The 22,235-nt window shown below is 50.4% G+C and overlaps 1 protein-coding gene across 1 annotated transcript in view; it reads left to right on the plus strand.

Moving 5' to 3' along the window:
- Positions 1 to 872: 872 nt before the first annotated feature.
- Positions 873 to 22,235, plus strand: part of LOC130598529 (syntaxin-binding protein 4-like) — a 51,823-nt gene continuing 30,460 nt past the window's right edge. Inside the window, exons 1-6 of the mRNA XM_057408042.1 lie at positions 873 to 940; positions 1,233 to 1,359; positions 9,751 to 9,850; positions 15,357 to 15,452; positions 16,265 to 16,334; positions 17,262 to 17,336. Coding sequence (XP_057264025.1) covers positions 873 to 940; positions 1,233 to 1,359; positions 9,751 to 9,850; positions 15,357 to 15,452; positions 16,265 to 16,334; positions 17,262 to 17,336 — 536 coding nt within the window. The remainder of the gene's footprint in view (positions 941 to 1,232; positions 1,360 to 9,750; positions 9,851 to 15,356; positions 15,453 to 16,264; positions 16,335 to 17,261; positions 17,337 to 22,235) is intronic.

The raw sequence follows: 22,235 nt of genomic DNA on the forward strand, positions 1-22,235 counted from the left end.
CTGTCTGTCCATCTCCACCACAGCTGGAAACAGGAAAGCAGGACGTCACCTCCCTGCTCCAGGATAATGTACACAGATGAGCCCCCACCTTCAAATAGTTTCCATCCACTCAGCAGAGCTCACTCCCAGGGCTTTCTGAACAGTCTAAAGGATCATTCAGATGCTGGGGTACGGCTGGACAACCACAAACAGGGAGTGGGGAAAACCCGTGTGAGAATTGTGCCCCAAATGATATCAGTAGCTGGAAATGCTGAAGCCTGCTGGTAGTGCCCAGGAGGAGCGCAGTGCTGCAGCCCGGGCTTAGTGCAGGTCAGCAACACCTGCAATTTGGTTTACTTTATGGAGGCAGGTTAACCATTGATTATAACCACCCTGAATGGCTGTACCCACCATTAGCCACCACTGACAGTGCAGGGCGAGGGGGGACCTCGCTGGCAGGAGGGTAAAGGGGTCACCCTGCTAAAATCAACACTTGCTTTATTGAACCAGGTGGCTGCACCCTGGTGATGGGTGTCACGGGGGTCCCTCAGCCCAGGCACTTGCTGTGCCATGTCCCAGGCTGTTGGACCCCTGGGCTGGGGTGATCTGCACCACAGCATTCCCAGGCACCAGCACAGCTGCCCCAAGCCTGGCTGGTGCCTCACAACTGGAGACTTTGGCGGCGTTTAGCTGGGGGGAGCCGGGAGAGGGGCGATCACATGCTCGCCCGCCTGGGATTAGATGTAGTCGGCTGCAGCAGGGAGCTGTGCCGGGAGAGGTGCCGGGAGCCTTGCACGGAGCTGTGCCAGCCACTGGCACCCTGAGCCCATGGCCCTGGGCAGCAGGACCCAGCCACAGCAGCCCTAAAGGTTCAGTGAGGACAGTGGCCCCAGATGATGTCCTACCTCCAGCCTCCTGGCCACGACCTGGAGCACTTTGATGGGCTTTCCCTCATCTACTGGTAAGCAGGGCAGGATGCGGCTGTGTCGGGAATGGGGCATCACTCAGTGTCTTGGACACCAGCTTAGGGAGCAGCATTAGGAAAGATGCGTTTTGTGACCCTGTGGCTTTTTGTGGGGGTTAATTCATTTTGAGAGGGTCTTGTGGGGGTCCTGGAGCACCCATATCCAAGCTCCCCTGGGAGGGCAGTGCACAGGTGAGACTGGTTTCAACCAGGGGTGGGGAAGAGGGTTCATTTTGCAGGCAGCAGCTGGGGAAGCACCCAGTCCGGGGTGCTCTTGCTCCTGTTGCAGGACTTTCCCATCTGACAGCACCAGCCTCTCCAAAGGCACCATGTCCACCCAGTGCCTGGGGGCGGGTGTGTGTGGAATGGGGACCCCCATGTGGGCGCAGGAAAGGCAGAGGGGACGGGAGGTGAAGGTGGGTGCTGGGCAGCTGCAGCTGTCTATGTAGGGCAGAGAGAGCCAGCGGGAGTGCAGCTGCACTGGGGACAGGGTTCAGAGCGTGCGGCTTTAGCCGATTAACTGGGGGTCAGTGGGCCGGATTCAGAGCTGGCGGGGGCCTGGCGGGCTCTCAGGGCCATCCTGCGGTTTGGCAGAGGCTTTCTTAGGCTGGCTGAGCCTGGGCGTCCCCAGTGAGGATCGAGACGGAGCCCTGCAGCCACCGCAGACCATGGACGCTGCTGAGGCACAATCTGCCTCCTGCTGAAGTAGGTCATTGGAGTGGGGGCTGTGGGGCTGTGGGGTGGCAGCACCCCGTGGGAGTGCAGGTGGGCTGGTGAGGGCAGTGCCCCGGGGTGATAGCTATCTTCACCCCAGAGCTTGGTTTGGGGTGCTGTGCCCATGCTTCACTGCTGCTTTTGGATGCAGAAAGGGCAGAATCTTGCCGGTCAGAAGGAGGTAGTGCAGGGCAGGCGAGACCTTGTGGGGTGAGTTTTGGGGAGCACTGTCAGGCTGGTGCCACTGATGGATGCTGATGTTGTGGGGCTGTGGTGTGTGTATGGGGCAGACAGAGCTACACATCTGTCCGGCAGCATCAGCAGGATCCTGCCCACATCCCTGGCTCCACGGGGCTGCTGAGCCCCTCTTCCCTGCAAGGCAAAAATTCTCCAACTCCTTTTCTTTCCGTGGCAGCCTGCTCATGTGCCAGGGTTTGGAGTCAAAACCTGCCCCAGCTTTGTCCTCTGGGTTGTGCTTTGTGTGGATGAAGAGTCCTGGCCAAGGGGTGGCTGGCTTTGTGCCCAGGGACTGTCCCTGCGTCTGACGGGTGCCAGATGTGCTGCCGGTGTCCATCTGTCTGGAGGCTCCCCTGGGACGGGGTGGAGAGTGGTGAGCAGGTGGGGGGGAGATAACACCTCCTGGCACTCCCATCAGCATGACCCCGCTCTGCCGCTGAGTAAAAAATTAATTTTGGAGTTTGAAATAGGGGCTTGGGGTGGGGTTGCTGTGTCTGGACCAGCAGCTCGTCCATCCCGTGGTGCTGGTTTCTCTCCGTGGTGATGCTGGTGTGACCCAACGGGGCTTTCCTCCTCTGGGCGCGGCTGCTGGAGGCTGTTTGTAGGTTTTGCAAAGGTGGCTTTTGTGCAAGAGCTTTACCAGACCCAGCGGGAAATAAACCAGCCCCAGAGGTGCCCGTCGATGCCGGGTAGGTCCTGCGGCTGGACTGCACTGTGCATTGCCCCAGGCGGGTCAGAAGCTGGCAGCGGGGCAGCACTGGGCATGGCCAGAGGGCAGGACTCTGCATTGCTATTGCTGCTGTGTTAATGCCTTCTGCAGGGTCTGGGTCTGAGCACGGGGATGTTCCAGCTCAAGGACAGGGCAAAGCTCTTCCCAAGCCTTTGCTGCGCTCCTGACTCAGTGGCGCATTCTGGAATCTTTCCTCAAAACACACTGTTTTCCTGTCTTTCTGTACCCAGCTCTTTCCCTCCCTTCTTCTTTCCATCCTCTTTCTTGTGGATTCCCCTGGGTGAGTTTCCTGCCATTGTTCTTGTTTTCCCTGGTTAATCTGGTGACCAGAGCAGCAAAGCCAGGTCCGCAGCCCCCACCAGTGACTGTCCCGTTAATATGTTTATGACCAGTCCAATCCCACAGCCCAGGGGATTTAGACAGGCAGGGCGGTTTATAATCCCCTTAACCCTTCACAGGAGTTCACACCCAAACCAGGGCCACAGCATGAGCCCCAAGCAGAGCAGCAGATCACCTACCTCAATAGAGGGTGAGGAGGAGGGAGAATGGCTTTGCCATGTGTGAGATGCTACCATGACTTGGTCCCCTGGGATCCCTTCAGAGGAAGGGTATGAAGGAGCACCAAGGTCTGCATGTCCATGGGGACGAAGGAGATGCCTGTAGGGCGTGGGGACATCAATGTGTGACTGCTGCCAGCCCAGCAGCTCTGCTCATGGGAATGAGGATTCACCATGAGCGATGCCACTGGGAAGAGGTAGGACCCCAGCCTGAGGGGAGTGGTGGTCTCCCCAGAATTAGTAAGGTTTGTCTGGACAGGGTCATGCTTTGCCTAGGAAGGTTGGGCCAGTTGATCCTTGGGGTCCCTTCCAACCTCATGTGCTATGATGCTTTGGTTGTTTTTCCCCCTTCTGTTCAGACTTGTCTGTGACCGTTCCTGATCATATGAACTCATCTGAAGCAACTCCATGGGTAACACTAATGAAGCTGATGTGGACTGCACCATGGCTGTGGACAGCAGGCAGCTCATTCCCAGCTCCACAGCAGCTGCTTGATTTAGTTTGAATTATTACCAATGCTTTGCAGCTGGTCCTGTAAGCAGCACTGTTGCTTTTTCTGTTTTCTAATCAGATGTAAATGCCTCTTCAGACTACGCTGATTTAGGTTTGTCATGAAACAAACGTTGGATCATTCTTGAGCAAGTGCATGGTGCTGCCTGGGCAGTACTTTCCTCCCACTGCAGCTCCTGGTGGTGGGATGCAGGCAGAGACCACAGTGCATTGTCCCACTGAGGGCTGCACCCTCCTGCCTCACAACTTACTGCTGCTTCCCGGAGCTGACACACTCAGATGGATCTCTCTGCAGTGCAGGATGTCTTCCCACCTCTAATTCCCACCCACACAGACCTGCTCAGCCCCTATTCCTCTGCTAAGCCATGAGCAGAGGCTTCCTGAGGGCTCTGGGATGCTGCTGTCAGCACAACATCCTCATCCTCGGCTCTGGCATACTTGTGCTGCTGCTTTGCTGAGCTCATGGTCCTGCCTGGAGCCACCAGCAATCTGGGGTGATCTATGATTCTATAAACCACCTGATTCAGTCAAGGGATGCTGGTGGGACCTGGCCAGGCTGGGCATCCACATGGGGACCAGCCATACCCAGTCTCTGCTTCTCTCCTCATGCTCACCAATGTGCTTCTCCACCAGCTGAAACCCTTGCGATTGGGTTTTCTCTCTTTTTGTAGCTACTTTTCACTATAAACCTCACAATTCCCCATCCCGCAGCCACTACCACTGCAGTGAGTGCCTGCATGTGAGGAACCAGCCCTGATTTGTGGGGACAACCACTTGTGGTTCCTCCATCTGCGAGTGTGATTCAGTGGCCACTGTTCACCAGCTTCGGTGCTCACGCTGGACTTTCCCAAGAAGGAAGTAAACAAGACAGATCAAGGGAGAAATGTAGAAGAGGCTTTTATCCACAAACAGGCTAAAGGCTGCTTTTCCAGAATATCCTTTGACCAACATGTAGAGGAGAGGTTGATATAACAGGTTAGATCTTAGGCAGAAGCTCTTCCCTGTGAGGGTGCTGAGGCGCTGGCACAGGGTGCCCAGAGAAGCTGTGGCTGCCCCATCCCTGGCAGTGCTCAAGGCCAGGTTGGATGGGGCTTGGAGCAACCTGGTCTGGTGAAAGGTGTCCCTGCCGTGGCAGGGGGTTGGAACTGGATGAGCTTTAAGGTCCCTTCCAACACAAACCATTCTACAATTCATGATTCTATGACAATAACATAGCAGAGAATTGCATCTGGTTGTGATTTCCTGTTGGATAGAAATGAAAATCTAATCAATTCTGAACTTACTTTATATTTCTGATCCTAATGGTGCTTTCTAAAGCACAAAGGTGGGAATCTCCTGCCCTGGGTGCTGAAGGGGAGGGAGCCTCAAGGCAGCTGTCCCTCAGCTGGAGGTAGAGGAAGATTTGTCATTGTATTTAGAAGAAAATCCAAAATTAGAATGTGCTGCCAGAGAAGCAAAAGAGCACATACTTTCCATGGAGTCTGCAGACCTTCACAAAGAGCCTGGAAACTAGCATCATGGAAGCGCAGGAGCTGGTCACTTCAAGCCTGGAAACCAGAGATGCTGTGTGTCCCTGGGCAAGCAGCCCTGCTCTGTCACAGCACTGTATGTGGGGCCTCTCCAGCTGGGGAAGTGGTGGAGCTGTCTTCTTGGCTGTCCCACCAGGAAAGCTGCATCTCCTTTGATATGCTGGAGACATTTCTCTCGTTCTATTTTCAGACAAGGTGGCTTCTCCATGGGCTGGGGCTGGGGCTGCACATGCCTTCCAGATCTCTGTCGTCAGTCAGTGCTGAAGGTTAAGATGCATGGAAATATTAGTTCCTGGGTTTCAGCCTCAATGTTGGGGCTGGAATAATTGAGGGGATCGGCGGCTCTATGTCTTTGCTTGTGTGGCCTTAATGTGACCTGGAGAAGACTCTGCCTGAGCAGACAGGCTGCAAGAACCCCCGGTTTTAACTGACAGTGCTTGTCACAAGAGACAAGCCTTGAGCAATGCCTTCCCATGCAGTTTTGCATTTTCTGCTGAACATCTCTCTGCCCCCATGTTGACCATTGATACTCCAAATGAGTATCCATTAAACCCATGAGGTCTACAACTTGTGGGCCAGCTGTTCCCAGAGCTCTTTGGTTGTAGTCTCTATAGGAAGGGCAGAGGGAGACTTGAATGAGGAATAAAAATAACTGTACTTGTTCATATGCTTCTTTCAGGCATTCTCTTCCCCTCTTTTCTTTCTGAACCCCAAATGTAGAACTTCCAGCCTAGCTGATTCTATGAGTCAGTGTTGCCACCATCTTCTCCACCTGCTTGCTCTTGGCAGTGGTCAGTTTGATGGTGTTGGAGATGGCACGATGCCTTGGAGGATGTAGTGGGGTGGTATGTAGGGCACGGGCACACTCTGTAATCCACTTCCTTTCTCTGCCTCTCCCCAGTGCTCCCAGTTTCTCTCTCCCCCCACTTGCCCTTCATCATCTCTTAGGAAAATACAGGTTTTATTTTGCTGGTGGCATATTTTTACCTTATGGTCCTGCTCTGAAACTTATTTTGATTCCCCTAATAACTTCGCCCACCCTTGCTTATACATGCTAGTATAAAATAAAGCTGACTGATAGAATTTCACTCAACTGTTTAGATTAAAAACTCTTTTTCAAGGAAAGAAAAAACTTTGTACATAGAATGTTGTTTTCTTTTTTCAATGAGGTTAATGAGTTTTCAAACTCATTTTCTAGCAGATGTCTAAAAAGTGAGCATCCAAGCTGAGCGCATGTTTGTGTGCTGTCAAGCCCCATGGTGTTAGTCTGTATTTCTCATGCTCCTTCCATTCACTCATTTGTTTCAAAATGCAAAGTCCTGTCAGTGGTGTCCTCTGGTAAGAAAAGCCTGGGTTTTCCAGCAGGATTTACTCGAAGTTGCTCAGCTAGGTCGCAGCTCAGGAAAGAGCCTGACCATATGGTGTACCCCCTTTGCCATGCTGAAGGTTTGCCTTCAACACGGGTTTTACAGAGCAGGACTGGAACCCTTGGGCAGGTTCTATGTGGCCTGTAAATCCTTCCTGAATGTGGATGTTCTCAGTTTAAAACATTGAAAACTTAAACTATTTTGCTGAAGCTTCCTTTTAACAAGTCAGATAGATGTGGATCAGCAGGAGCAACATCAACATCTGATGCTTTTGCTAGGGTGAATCTGTGCTTTCGAGTGATGGATCTGAGAGTCTGGAGATCAGCCTGGAAGCTGAGTTCTGCTGCTCTGCACCGATGGCCTCTTTCATTCAACTTTCATTTGCTTCACAGGATAGGACTATCACAATCTTATGAACTGATCATCAAACGACAAAGGGGAATGCCTTTAACCTGATAGAGGGGAGATTGAGATGAGCTCTTAGGCAGAAGTTCTTCCCTGTGAGGGTGCTGAGGCGCTGACACAGGGTGCCCAGAGAAGCTGTGGCTGCCCCATCCCTGGCAGTGTTCAAGGCCAGGTTGGATGGGGCTTGGAGCAACCTGGTCTAGTGGAAGGTGTCCCTGCCTGTGGGAGGGGGTTGGAACTGAGTGAGCTTTAAGGTCACTTCCAATACAAACTATTCTATGATTCTGTATGATATGATGGAGTTGAGGCCAAGAGCTTACTGTGACCTTGGCTGTCCCACAGAGCTTGTAGGGATGCTGGACCTGTGTCCTCCCTGCAGCTCCTGGGAATTTCTTTCCATTTCACACCATGCCCACCAAGACCATAGCCCTGCTGCTGCCAAACCCTGAGGGAGCTTATTCTAGATGTGTGCCTGCTCACTGGCCAGCCTTGGATAATCTGGTTTCATCCCTCTGTCCTCATGTCCCACAAAACAGGTCTCATGGGCTCATGCTGCTTCTCCTGCTGGGTGACATGCATCAAGACAGGGTGGGAGAGGCTGTTTTAATGTAAATTATATTTCTAACCTCCCAACAGGCAGTGGAACAGCTGAACTTGCTTTGTATTAAGAAGGAAATTCTGTGGGCTGGAAAAGATGCTAAAAGAAAAGAAAAAAACAACAAAACCACCCTAAACCCATAAATGCTACAGTCTGTTATTACTTCCAAAGCTTTGTGACAGATTTTAAGCCTTTAGGGATGGTGAGCACACATGACCCGCACTGAACACTGCCCTTCATCCCTGGAGGGGCTGTTCCCAAAGATACACAATAGGATTCATCCGAATAATTATCCTGTTGTCTTAATGATGAGCATGACAGTGCTGCTGGGGGCTGGCAGAGCTCCCACCTCGCTGCTTTGGGAAGGCGCTTGCGATGGGCCGTGTTGGCTTTGGCTTGCGTAAGCTTTAATCTAAAGTTGGAGATGTTTTTAGCTGATCTGTGTTAATGTTGGGTGGAATTAACATGCATACGGGGAGAGCATGTGACCCCCTCCGGCCTTCCCCCCCTTCCTGTTTTTTTGTTGTTGGTTTTGGTTTTTTTTTGTCATCGCTTGAACGGATTCCTGCCAAATTGGAGTGGCTGGCGCTGGGCAGAGCGGGGCTGCCGCTGCCAGCAAGATGCCTGCAGTCTCTGTCCTTTACAAGGGAGTCATCATCATCAGCAGGTAATCCCCCTGCAGCTGGGGCAAGGACTGGAGAGGGGGCATGGGGCAGTGCTGGGGTTGTGGTGGCCACCTCTAGCCAAGGGTCGTCTGCTGTGGCTTCTCCAGGACCAGGCTGCAGTGGCAGAGGAGTCTTGTGAGCAGCAGAAAGAGACAAGGATGCCATCACTAGCGCCTGTTGTTGGGTTTCTTGCTCCTCTAGGTTAGCAAAGCTCACTTCTTCTCCACTGTTCAGGCGTTGCACAGGGATAAAAGTCGATCATATCAAGTAGGCATCTGCTTTACCAAACCCTCTGTCCTTATGTTGCGTTTCAGCCCCGTCCGAGCTATTTCTGTTCATTTGTGGTGGAGTTTCTTCGCTGATTTACTCAAAATACTCTGAAAATCCTGGTAAATTGAAGCAGTCTGGGCTCAGGGCTGCTCTGGCTTCCTGGGACACCTTCTAGTTCCAAGGCACCAGATGCGGACAGTTGTTTGCCCAGTCTCTTGAATATGTGAAGCATTGCAAGAATATCAAGGGGGGATATTTTTAATGAGGTGAAAAAGCTTCCAGTCCAGATCTTAGGGGGGGTGTTACTGGCTTTGCAGAACAGCTAGATATTTTGAGAGGTGTTTTGGAAAGAGAATTTCTGAGTTTATTTCTCTCCTGCATCTGCCAGACTTAGAGGAGCCTGTTTGTGCCCCACAGCATTGTCCCTCCTTAGCTGTGTCCAGGTTTGGGATCTGATATTGATTCAGAAACTCTTTTTCCCTTGCAAATTAGATCCTGGGAAGTGGAGTGGTTTTTGGAGCTACTCATCCCTCGTTTCCTGCCTGGCTCTGGGTTTTTCACATCAAGGTCCACCTATCCTCACGGGGTGCCCACCATGGGCCACCCAAGGAGGAGAAGTGCCTGTGGTCCGGGTTTGGAGTCTGGTGTCACCTTGCCAGAGGATGTTTAGGGGGAGGCTCAGGTGTTATGATACTCTTCCACCCACTTTGGTGCACAAGGAGAAGCTCCCACCTCAACCTGGCACGGCAGGGACCTGAAGCAGCTCAACAGATCTGGCAGCCCCCTTTTCCAGCCCCCATGCCAGACGGACGGAGACTGCCCACAGATCATGCCTTGCCGTCTTCATTACAGGCTCTCTGTATCTGTGAAACTGGTTTATTCCTGGAACATTGGTCTGAGCTCTGATCTCATTTCCTGGGAGCTGGACAGCTGTCCAGCCCCGTTAATCTGGGGTAATGAATCACAGGTCCATCAGATTTGCTGGGTGGGGAAGATGATGTCCAGCCCTACACATATTCTCTCATTTATCTGTAGAAACTTGGGGGGGGGGGGGGTGGGGTGGAAGGGATTGATTTTTGCCAGTGTGGGCTTCATATGCGGCACTGTGTCCCTGAACCTGTGCGTCAACATCGTTCCGTAGGCAACGTCTGGGGTGGTGGGAAGGATGTGCTTGTGTGGGTGTTGGTTGGTCACCCAGGCGTCTGTTTGTTTTGGCCCGTGAAAGAAAGATGCTTCTCTTCTCTCTCCCAGGACACTCATGGGACCATACGGGATGGATCGAATTGTGCACTGCTTTGATTTCTACGACTGTGCAAATGGGCTGGGTGAGTTCTGAGGGGCACCAGGGTGGGCTGGGCACCTCGAGCATCCCTCCATCCCCAGCACCTCTGTCATGATGTGCCTCCCTGTGTGAAGTCTGATCTCCAACAGGAATACTGGTCCCTGTGCCTGCCTCTGTCAAGCATCTGCTGGCACCTTTTGCAGCTGGGAGGTTAAAATAAGGTCAAAATCCTGACTAATTCCCTGTGGATGGTGAGCAGCTGCAGTGCTGAGAGCTGTGCAGGAGCCCAGGGCCAGATGCCCTCCCCTGAGCAGGATGGGGGGAGGCTTGTCAGAATGTTCTGAATTTATTACATTAAAATTTACAATTAAGCTACTAATAAAAGGTAAATACAAAGCCAAGCCCTTCCCAGCTGCCTGACCCTGCCCTGCTGCAGGCCCTGCTGGGAAGCCACTATGATGGGTGACGCAGAGTGTTGCAGCTCTCCTTGGGCACAGGGCTGCGTGAGCTGGTTTGAGAAAGCTTGGCCCACGGGTAAGAGTATGAGCACTGAACGAGTCAGATGTCCTTTCATGGAGCTCTGAACATCAAAGCATGGGGGAGAAAGGAAAAGGGAAGGTAATATCTGTAAGAATATGAGAAAGAGTCACAGGTTCATGAAACTCAGCCCAAAAGGATCCAGTATAACCTCTCATCTGACCTCTGTGTATCCAGCAGCATAAATGCTGCTGCTCTTCGATGGACTTGATAAAATCCTGTGATCCTGCATTAGGATTTCTGGGGGTCCACCTCACGGCTTCTTCCATCAGTTTTAATCGTGAGCGCAGCCTGTCACCCCAGAAAGCACTTGTGAAGCTCTTGGTGAGGTCCCTGGGTGAAAATTGAGGACCCTTCCTGGGAGGTCAAACTCACCAAAGAAACAAGTTCAGGTTTCCTGAGACCTGCAATTAATTCTAAACTCGTTACTGGCTGTTTCCAGCTCTTGGGTAACAGGGCTTTCTGCACAGAGCAGATTTGCTGAGTCTTCCCCCTGCCTTCTGTTTATAAGGTTCATGGGAGCTCAGTGAAATATATTTTAGTCTCCAGAGGTTGATTTGGTCGAGTTGATGGGATTTTAGCTTTTGGGTTAGATTAGCTTGTTAAAGGAGAAGACCTTTTTGGGGTGACTGGGCTGGCATTGACCTCTGGAAGAAGCACACAGATGTTTCAGCCCACTGTGAGCCACTTTGCTGGGTCCAAATACTCTTCCTTTCCCCCAGTCTGTGTGTGAGGGTCTTTGCAGGGTCTTGCAGACCCCTACAGGGTCTTGTGATGTGCTGCAGGAAGGTATCGTGTAGTGTTCTAATGCCACCATCAGCTTTCTCCATCCTCTTGAAACACCCAAGATAAATGATTGTCCTCCAGAAATCACTCCTCTCTGCTAAGCACCAAGTGGTGCTTGCAGGAGCCCCATGTCTGCCATAGGTGTAGCTGCTCAGAAAATGGCTTCTCTGGGGGAAAAAAGTACCTCCATGAGTTTCTTATGTTCAGATGTGGGTGTTATTCCAGCAGAGTCTCTTCAGAGCAGCATCAGCCCACTCAGTGCCAGCTTGGCAGGTCAGCGTTTGGCCCCGGGTCTGTTGCTCTGTGGCTTTGGGTGGCAACCCACATGTGAACCTCAGCAGAAGTTCAAAGGGGTTACCTGGGCAGCTCCTAAAACCTGAAGTTTGAATTAAAGAATAGCCATCAAAGGGAAGTGCTGATTAAGAAGCCTTTCTCAGAAACACTGAGATCCCATTATCTTGACCTTCATCTTCTTAGGACAGGACAGCGAGTGATTTACCTCCAATCTGTCCCTTCCTCCAGACAGAAAAAGCTGGCTGGGGCTGCAAGATCAACAGGGGGATTAAAGGAAATGTAATTGAACATTGCTGGCTTAGGTCTGTGCCGGCAGCCGGGAACACGGCACAGCAGCCGGTGGGATCGGCATGCTCCAGAGATGATTACAGTTGGGCCAAACAACTGGCTTAGCCAGGACACCCCTTGACCTGTGGTACAGGGAGCCAGGAGCAGGTGAGATTACAGCCTGAGAAGTTGAGAACTGCGACAGTGGCATTAGTAGGAGTGGGATTAGATGCACCAGAGAAGCTCAAGGGTCTTGAAGGAGTTTATCAGATCACTAAGAACCTAAAGAAAATGCCATCTGAGGCAGTCTAGCCTGTATTCCCACCTGGATTTTCCCCCTAAGCATTTGTTCTGCAAAACAGAAAATACTAGGGATGTGGGCATCAGCACCAGGACCTTTGCCAGAAAGGAAAGATTAAATAGAGAGATCCAAAATAGGCTAGATTATCTGGCCCTAAGTATGACTTAATAAGCATTATACTGTGATAATTAAAGAGCCGTTATTTACCTAAACTGGGTCCCAAACAGAAATTTAATTAAAGTATAAAATACTTCAATCAAATACTTTTTATAAAGTTTATAAAATGCAAAGACTCCCAGGGATTCTGCCACCCCAATCTTGGACAGTTCTGGTTGGCTGCAAACAGTCCAGGGCTGTCCCGTGTCTTGATCTGTGCCTAGGCAGGGGGGTAAGCCCTTCTTTCTCCTTCTTTTCCTCCTCTTCGTCCTTTCTGCCATGGTAAGGACTTCCTAGTGCATTCCTTTGGGGTAGAGCTGCCATCCACAGTGCCTCCATGGCCGGGAGGATGGTGTGGGCACGGCCTGGCAGCACCCGGATGGTTTTGGTTTGGGTTAAGAGTCAGGGTGTTTTTCCTCCCCCCCGTCGAAGTTGGAGTGTGTCTGGGAGCAATACTGTGAGTAATCACCGTTTTTAATAACAAGATCAGATTTTCTCCTGACATCGTTGGGGATAAAGGAGGATTTGTAGATACTGCAGCTATATTAAGGCATTATTACAATTGATTTGTGGACACAAAAGGGAAATGAGTAGTTATTGAGTTGATACCTCAGCAGAGGAGTCTGTCATAAGCAGGTCCTGTTGCGCTGCCAAGTCATGCTGCAGCTGCACCTCTTCTGAGATGCAGATTTTCACATCATTTGTCTAATGTGTTTTACCATTCCTAATTAATTCATGTTCCTGTGTGATGAAAGATGTAGGACAACTTCCTGGCCTTGGCTTAAGCTGGACTTCCAGTGTCCTCCCTGTCCAGGAGAACTGACAAGGCTTTGCTTCTGCAGGAACCCCCCATGCCAGGGGTTCCCAAAACCATCCCAAGTGTGAGACTGCTCCCCAGGGTCTCTCTCCCAGCAAAGCCCACTAGCAGCCACCACAGCCTGGTTGGAAGCTGAGATTTCCAGCTGATCATCTTCAGTGATGAGAAGGTTTTACTTTCTTTACCATCTGCATTGGTCCCATTCCTTGGTGAGGCTCGGACCACTTGGAGATACCTCTTTTGGGCAGTATTTCCAATTTTGATGAATTTCTTTTAAAATCATAGAATCATAGATTGGTTTGGGTTGGAGGAACCTTTAAAACTCACCCAGTTCCAACACCCTGCCACTGGCAGGGACACCTTCCACTAGACCAGGTTGCTCCAAGCCCCATCCAACCTGCCCTTGAACACTGCCAGGGATGGGGCAGCCACAGCTTCTCTGGCCAAACTGCAATGGAGAACAACATTGATGCCTGTTCCTGAGGTATTCTCCTGTGTGTTCTCAGTGCTGTCAGTAAAACGTCTCCTCACAGGGACTTGGGTGTTAATACATGAAGTTAATACATGAAGACCAGGGAACAAACTCCAGCACTCAGAAGGGCTGGGGTTTTGGTTTTGGGAGAAGCAGTGATTGGTGCATACAGGAATGAAATGAACGATTGTAATGATCTGTTTTTAATCACAGTTTTAATGTAAAGGTGACTTGAAAGACAGGGTATTTCCCTAGACGTAGCTGTAAACTTCATGGGTCCTCAGAGCCTCTCAGAGAGGAGAGTTAGGGATGGAAATAGCACCATAGTTCCGAGTAATCCTGATCCACTCTGCTTCCTTCCTGCTTGTTTTGGAAAGGGGTCTCGTGTTCTAGGGAAGAAGCTGTGCTCTGCTCCCCTGGAGGATTGTGTTTCTTGCATAGGGTCACTTTGTGCATCTCAGGACCTCACCAAGGCTTGGAGCAGCTCATCACCCCAGGCAGCAGCAGAGGATGAAGCTGCTTGGTGCTGGCAGTGCCCATCTCTGCAGTGCTGCCTGTCCTCAGCATGCCCTCCTGCCCAGAGCAGCCAAATGCCTGACCAGCAGCTCACAGGAGAGATTTGTTAATTAAAGCCAGGCTTTTTAATCCTTCTGTCCATGGCCTGGATCTTCGAAGCAGGACTTAATGAGCCCTGGACAAACAAGTCTCTTGGGCCTTTTCATGCCAGCCAGCTTACGCATGCCAGCAGAGACAGGTCGCATGGCTGGAGAGGTGGCTGTGTGGAGCATGAACCCTTTGCCAAGGTGCTGTGGGGCACCTGAACCACCCTTGGGTTTCAGAGCCATGATAAAGGTGCATCTTGCACCCTGGCTCCTGCCACTGGGTTGCTCCTGATAAGAGGTGGCTGCTCCTGATGTCCAGCTCTGCCATTGATGGCAGCTTCCAAAGCTGTGGTGGAGATGCTGCTGGACCCTGTCAGGAGGGTGAACTTGCAGTGGGGATGTTCTGACAGCTGTACTGGAGCTGGGGCTTGTCCAGCCATTGCACCTCAAAGGGGATCTCCCAGAGAGAACACTCCAGTAACGTTTCTTCCTGCGCACAGGCTGAGACACTCAGAGCAGAATAGGATCCCTTCCCATCAGGGATGAACTTGTAGTGAGTACACAGGAGGCCATGGAAATGCTGTGAAGGCTGGAGCAGCTCTGCTCTGGAGCCAGGCTGAGAGAGCTGGGCTGGTTCAGCCTGGAGAAGAGAAGACTCCTTAAGGGGAGACCTTAGAGCAGCTCCAGTGCCTAAAGGGGCTACAAGAAACCTGGAGAGGGGCTTTGGACAAGGGCTTGTAGGGACAGGACAAGGGGGAATGGCTTTAACCTGACAGAGGGGAGACTGAGATGAGCTCTTAGGCAGAAGCTCTTCCCTGTGAGGGTGTTGAGGCACTGGCACAGGGTGCCCAGAGAAGCTGTGGCTGCCCCATCCCTGGCAGTGTTCAAGGCCAGGTTGGATGGGGCTTGGAGCAACCTGGTCTGGCGGAAGGTGTCCCTGCCCGTGGCAGGGGGTTGGAACTGGAGCAGCCTTAGGGTCCCTTCCAACCCAAACTATGACTCTATGGGTTTTGTGTGAGGGAAGCTGGTCGCTCCTTACCTCCACCTTTTTCAGAAGCTTTGTCTCCGTAGCTGTTGCTCCAAGCAGGTGCTATCAGATGCCTTTACCCTCTGTGTTGTGTCAGCAGCTGCATCCTCTTGCTTCTGCTGCTGCTGCTGCTGCTTGCGTAGAGCAGGGGATACAGGGAGCTTTTCACAAGTGGTTTTTAAAGGGGTGTCAGGCAGTGCTGGGGTGCCTGGGAGCTGGGACAGCATGTGAGATGGTCCCATGGAAATGGCAGTTCTTCTGCCTCTGTGTCATCACTTCTTTTCCTCCAGGTATTAAAGTGATTGGTGGCATCAAGGAACTCACTGGAGACGAATATGGAGTTTATGTCAAGAGGATCCTTCCAGGGGGTGTTGCTTATGCGGACGGTGAGTTAAATCTGGTGCTGAGTCCTGCAAAGTCTGAGAAAAGCCCAACTTCAGTGTATTTATTTTATACATTGTCTTATTAAACATCTCAGGTGCTTCCTCCAGATTTTCTAGCAGTGGAGGCATTTGTTTAGTGTGGCAGTCTGTAACATCCACCAGCAGCCTTGTTGGCTTCTCAGCATATGCATGATTGCTTCATGTCTTTAAATTAAGATCCACCTCTGCTACATACAGAACTTCGCTTTTCTGCCTGTCCCTTCCCACATGACAATCACTGCTTGTAGCTCCAAAATGACCCGAGATCCTTCTGCAAATTCAGCTCTGCTCTGGGGTGCTGATTCCATTCTGAGTAGCTTCAGATGAGCAGGTATTAGGCAGGGCTCTGCAGAGTTCACCTTTTGTAACTTAAGCCAAAAAGATGCTTTGGTTTGTTTTTTTTTTTCCCCCAAATGTTACAACATCATTTTTCCACCTAATAAAGAAAATTAAATGGAGAACAGGTGGAAAAGCCACTCGTGGTTTTCTACCTGACCTCAAGCTGCACAAAGTAAAAGCTTTATTGCGTTTTTTTGGGCACTGACTTTCGTAACTTCCCCCAGTTGAGGAAGTGCTGCAGCACTGGCATGAGCTGGTCAGGGAGGCTGCAGAAACCTCATCTCTGGACATCTTGAAAAACAGGTTGGATGAGCATCTCAGGCACAACCTATGCATATTTCATCCTGTCTCTGGGCAAAGGGAGGAACTGCCCAGCCTCTCCCAGTCCCTTCAAGCTGTATTTTCTGCAGTTTCTACCCATTAGTTTTCTTTTCTAGGGCGCCTGCAGCCAGGAGACCAGATCCTGGAGGTCAATGGAGAGTCCCTAATTGGGGTTACAAGTGAGAGGTACCATATCTGGATGGAAATTCTGCATTCCTGTTGCTTTTGTGTAATTCTGGGAAGCGGCTCAGTCTGCAGGTTGAGGACACAAGGAGATTGTTTTGTCTGCACTCCGACGCAGCCTGCGCTGTTCCTAAGGGTCAACTTGGGAATTATCAGACACACATCTATAAAAAGAGATGAATGAACTCAAACTGTGCTTGTGAGATATTCTGGCATTCCCCAAAATACAGCTTCTGGCACCCCCACTCCATCTGCTGCAGCTTCCCAGCAAGTCCCACAGCTCCCAGCACAGGAGATTAGCCAGTGCCTAAGCAAGAGCACTGCTTTGTGCAGGGATTCCCTCCGGAGCTGCAATTCAGCCCCTCAGCTCCCTGATCCAGAGGAGTACTCCACTTTTGGGGCACCTCTTTTCATTAATCATGGCGTTAGCCTGCTGGCTGCCTTCCATTCCTGCTTGATGGATGCTTGGGAAGCTTCCAAACCCCCAGAGCAGCTGGGTTTGGTGAAGGAGGTCACTGAAGACATCTCTGCAGTGTGTGTCCTAGCACACTGCCCTGACTCCCATGGGGACACATGTATTTTGAACCAGAAAGCAGCCATCCCTGACATGGAAACTTCCTGAGGAAGGAGACGTCCTAGGAGGTATTTGCCCACCTTCTGGGTGCATCTTCTGGGTCTCCTTTGTTACTGGGGACTTCTCATTTATTGCAGAAGTGGAAAACTCAGGCTGCGACTTGGCTGCCCTGTACAGGGCAGGGAATGGGGGTGTTCCACAAGCATCCAGACAAAAAAGGTCACTTGTTTGGTGATGGTTTGGTGCCCAGGCCACGGGTCTCTGCCCAGTTTGTCGTGAGTTTTGGTAGGTGGCTGGGTGAGTGGTGGAGCACTGCTGCAAGCTGGCACTGACATGGGGTCATCCTTGTCTTGCAGGGCTGTGGACATCCTGAGGACAGCATCAGCCACCAGCCACATGCGCCTTCTTATAGCCCGTGACGACGATGCCAGGTAAGAGGTGTTACCTGCGCTGGGACTGGGGATCACGGCACTTGTGGACACCGGAGCTGGGCTGCCTTTGAGCTAACCAGGCTGACAGCCCATGGTGAAGACAGAGGTGGCCAAGGGTCTTTGATAACTGTACACCGGTGGGAATGCACTGGAGCTGTAATGGGGAGGAAGCAAAGCTGGTGGCTCCCAGCTGCAGACTTGGCTCCCGCTCTGACTGTGACAGGTCTGTTGGGCATCCCGGCAGCCAGCAGGTTTCTGCAGGAGGACCAGGGCAGCTCCAGCCTTGAATGAAGGGGCATATGGGCTCCTTCAGCTCCCTGTGGCTTACCACATCCTGCACAGACCTTTGGATGAGTATGTACAGGAGCAGCAGGATCTTCCCTTTCCGTCTGAGTTAGATACATTGAGTTAAGGTTTTCCCTCCTCAGAGGATTCCTCCTTCTCAGGGAGGACAAGCAGTTTCTCTCTTAAAACTCTCCCCCTGCTGCTCCCTGGAAAATCTTGCTTTCTCTAGAGAGGCTTGAAGGATTCGAAAGGGGAAGGAAATAGTTCAGTTTTGTCTCGGCTGGATTTAAACTGTGTGGAACAATGACAGAGGGTAGGGTTGTGGAAACCAAAGTATGGGATTAGTGGGGTCTTTGCCTGCATCCCCTGGGAGATCTGGCATGATGTGCTGCGGCATCCTCTCCCTTGCATAGAAGCACATGTCTGCACACTTGAGGTGCACCAGGAACCACCAAAATGAGAGTGGGTCTGGGCAGAGCGGTCATGGGCTGGTGGCACTGAGGCTTTCCACTGCATGTGGGTGGCTGGAGATTACAGAGGAGTTTGCTCAACGTTCCCACATCCCGTTAGCATCGGAGGTGATAGTTTCATTCCTTATCCATCAGCAGCTGTGGAGCGTTACTGCCTTGGCAGGGCAGTGAGAGCTCTGTAATGACAGTGATGACACTCATTTTGACACAGCAATACACTGGTGGAAGAATTATTTGCTATTAATGACACTATTACCTATGCTCTTCCAGAGAAAATAGCAGCTCAGATGGTTATATTAAGGGCAAGTGGTTCAGCAGCTGTTGAGGAAGCACTGGGTGAAGTGAGCAGGTCACACAGTCAGACTTCTTTGGAGGAAGGATTCACAGGATGCACTGCTGCACCCCTGCAGTCCCTGCACTTGCCTTTGTGGGGAAGCAGCAGTGGGCATAACACACTGTCACCTCTGCATGTCTGTTTCCAGGGCTGGTCCCCAGCAGGAGGGATGGGTTGCTGCAGGTGAGCACCTCCCTGCACTCATCAACAGCAGGACTTGCTTAGGGAAACTTCATTTCTCAGCCAGAGCCCCCAGAGCAGGTTTTCTGTCTTCACCCAAGCTTTCAGGTATCTCAATGTGCCTCCTATATCTTAAATTACAGCAGATATTTCTTAAAGCCCTTGTCTTTGTCAGCAGCTCTAGCTCCTCGCTGCTTCTCCTGGTAAAGAAGCAGCTCCAAAACTCACTGAGGGACACTCAAAGGGCAACAAAACAGTTTATTTGGCCTCCATTTGCTGTTGGTTATCTGTTAAATCTTCAAAAGGTTAGCCAGTGGGAGAGTGGGGAATAATCACTTTAGTTAGTTATTTATTTTGTTTAAAGATTTGCAGAGATTTCACTTACGTAATCATCTTGCAAACTGTTTAATACACATAGTTCCAGGATTAAGGGCTGTGGAAATGGGGAAAGGATTTTTCTGCTTTCTACTTTCTTTCCCCCTTAGTTTTGTCTTTATTGATGCCCTACTAACTTTTAAGTCTGTCCTTGAGAGGAGACAGCTCTTTGGGTTGGGACTGACTTCCCAGGGATTGTCATCTCTGGAGGTGATGCCCATGGAGATGCTGCACCATGAACTCCCCCGAGCGGAGGGCAGCCTTGCACCTTCCCACTGCCCAGCAGTGTGGCTCATGAGGCATGAAAGCTGAAGGAAGATGCAGGGAGGAGTGTAACTCAGTGTATCTACAGATACAGGCATGCAGATTGTCTTCATAAACTCTGAGCACACAAGACACGCTGGAGGAGGAAACACAATAGCTCTGGGTTTGGAAGACAGTCCAACCCACCTGCCAGTTTTCTTAGTGACTCAGCTGAGCAGCATTTTGTTGTGGTTGCCCTTGGGTGAATTTGACTCAGAAACACTATTATTTGTCCCTGGAGTTAATTATAGGCCCAAATTACCTGTGCTTTTAATGGAACTCAGTCCTGGCATGTATAAGATGCATGTTTTCTGCCTGTCGCATCAGCCGTGCTGCAGAGAGCACCCGTAATGCTAGGGCTTACAGCAGAAAATTCAGATTTCGAGCTGGACATGCGTTTGGAGAGTGGCTGGATATGATTTTTGTCTGTGCTCATCTTTAGCTAATGAGGATAATTCTATTGCATACATATAATTATTGTTTATTCATTCTCAGGCTGAAAGTTGCAATAGTTCCTTGTTCCAGTGCATTGCACAAATATCATCCTGGTCTTTCAGGTTTATCACTGTGAGAAAGCCAGTTTGCAATGCACCTCATAGTACTTGCACGATAAAATGCTAAATACATTGCATCTCCACATGACATGCACTGTCATCTCAAGGGAAACGGGTTGCTGCATTAACAGGGCTTGCTCAACAAGCAGGAAGGAAAAGGAAAGCAGTCTGCTTTTCTCCAATATCCAGGAATCAGCAGAGAGGCTGTTGCTGGGGATCATAGAATCATAGAATGGTTTGGGTTGGAAGGGACCTTAAAGCTCATCCAGTTTCAACCCCCTGCCACAGACATGGACACCTTCCACTAGACCAGGTTGCTCCAAGCCTCATCCAACTTAGTGCGATTGCCAAGTTATCCCATTTTTCCTGTGAGCTCTGCATGTGAGAGTGGCAGCTCAGCCCATGGGCTATTCAGCTGGTGCTAAACTGGATAGGAGCTGGGCCAGCTCCAGCAAGCCTGGGGTGTCCCAGGGTCATCAGCTGCTCTTTGGGGAAAGCCATGTATCTTTCTACCCAGAAGCTGGTATGCACCGGTGCGTGTCGCTGCTTCCACAGCGTAAATGGAAAAGTAAAGCCCAGCAGCAGTGTGATGTGCTGCTCTGTGCAGCCAGGACTTGGGCTCTGTGCCAGAGCTGCTGCTCCAGAGCATCATCCCAACTGGACAACAGTGAAATGCTGCAGCTGCTGTGCGGGAAAACTTTCTTTTGTGGTGCTTCGGGTTCACGGCTCCCACTGCCCTGCAGGCTTTGTTTTTTTTTTGAGACAAGCTATTAATTTATCTGGTGTCACAGTCTCCTCTTTCTCCCCCAGCTGTGGTGCAGAGCTGAGGTTTCCAGATGCTCTGCTCTCACACAGCCTTTGATACAGGATTCACCCTTTGCTCCCCCAAGAACAAAAGGGCAGGACAAAAAGGTATTATGAGATAAACCAACAATGTTCTGTAGGAAGAATGATCCCCCATAGCTTAATCTGTAGCAAAGTCGGCCTACAGCTGGTTGCTGCTGGCAAACCCCATTATCCCACTCCATGCCACAGAGTACAAGCTCTGTTACAGGGATCCTCCAGACCTCAAATGAAAAAGAGCTGGAGAAGCAATTGTTAAAATGAGCTTTCCACCTAATGCTACCTCATGGTTTGATTTTTTCTTAAATAAAGCTGGGCATTTTAGCCCTGCAGGCATCTGACAATTTAGAATGTTGTATTAAAGGTCAGATTTTAAATATTAAAGACATCTTCTGGTGTTTAGAAATACAAAGCAAGGCATTCCTTCAGTGTACTTCATTCAGCAGCAGCATATGGGCATCATCTGCCCGCTCACGAATTCCTTCAAATACAGCACAAAATTAATTCTTGGGAGATTGACACCAGAAAATGTGCTGCTTGCTGCTGGGAGAAGCGTGTACTTCAGGATAGTCATGTGTTTATGTCCTTGCTGGAACTGGGGCTGCCAGTATTGACCAACAAAGCAGGAGCTGGGACAGAGCTACATGATGCAGCATTTAGTCACTCAGTCCCTACAGCAAATGGCTGAGCTGGACCTGGGCTTGACAGCAACCCTGGTCTGGGAGCAAGTAGTTCAGGCTCTGAGCAAATAATGATAAATAGTCTTTTGTGGATAGACTTAACTACATGAAATAAGCAACAACAAAGAGTGTCAGGTCATACCTGCCCTTGCTTATAACAGAGGTTGACAGCCTGGATCTGTGATTGGGGCTGCATTGTTTAGTAAGATTTAAAGAGCTGCCTGACTAGTTGCATTTACATTGACTAAGAGTTTTTCAGTCATTGTTTTAAGTTCATAACCTGTTCTGTGCTCTGGTGAATTATTATCTGAGGAAAACGTAACAATAGATGACCACAGAAACATCCAGCCCAGAACAAAAACCTGGCTGCTTGTGGCTTGGTAACTGCTGGAAATAATACGTTACTTTCCAGCATGTTAGACCTGCCATTGCAATAGGTCAGGGAGGGAAAAGGCCATCCCTGTATGTGTTACCAGTGAAATGGGAGTGTTAATTACCCATAGGAATACAAAGGCTTTACTGGAAAGTTGGAAAAACTCTGCTGAGGTAAGACCTATCCAAGGCTTAATCCGGGGAATCACAGATCAGCAACCCAGTGTCCTGCTGCTATAGGATCTAAGTAGCCTGTCCACTTTCTCAGTGCTTTTACACATATTTCAGGGTCTGATGCCATAAAACTCCCTGTTAAATCAGGTTTGTGGAAGGTGGGGGTTCTGAACAATGCAGTTATCTGTCTTTAAGTCCATGGGTTTAGTTGACAAATACAACTGTGCTAATGCAAAGTACTGGGATTCACCAAGGCATCCCACCAAGTATTGTGTGACACTTGGATTTGAAATTAGCATTAAATGGAATAAATAAGGCATAGATTTGAT

This window comes from Pezoporus wallicus, unplaced genomic scaffold (genome assembly GCF_028554395.1).
Source record: "Pezoporus wallicus isolate ANWC-B61680 ecotype Strahan unplaced genomic scaffold, APGP_CSIRO_Pwel_v1 contig_4012, whole genome shotgun sequence".
Classification (NCBI taxonomy): domain Eukaryota; kingdom Metazoa; phylum Chordata; class Aves; order Psittaciformes; family Psittacidae; genus Pezoporus; species Pezoporus wallicus.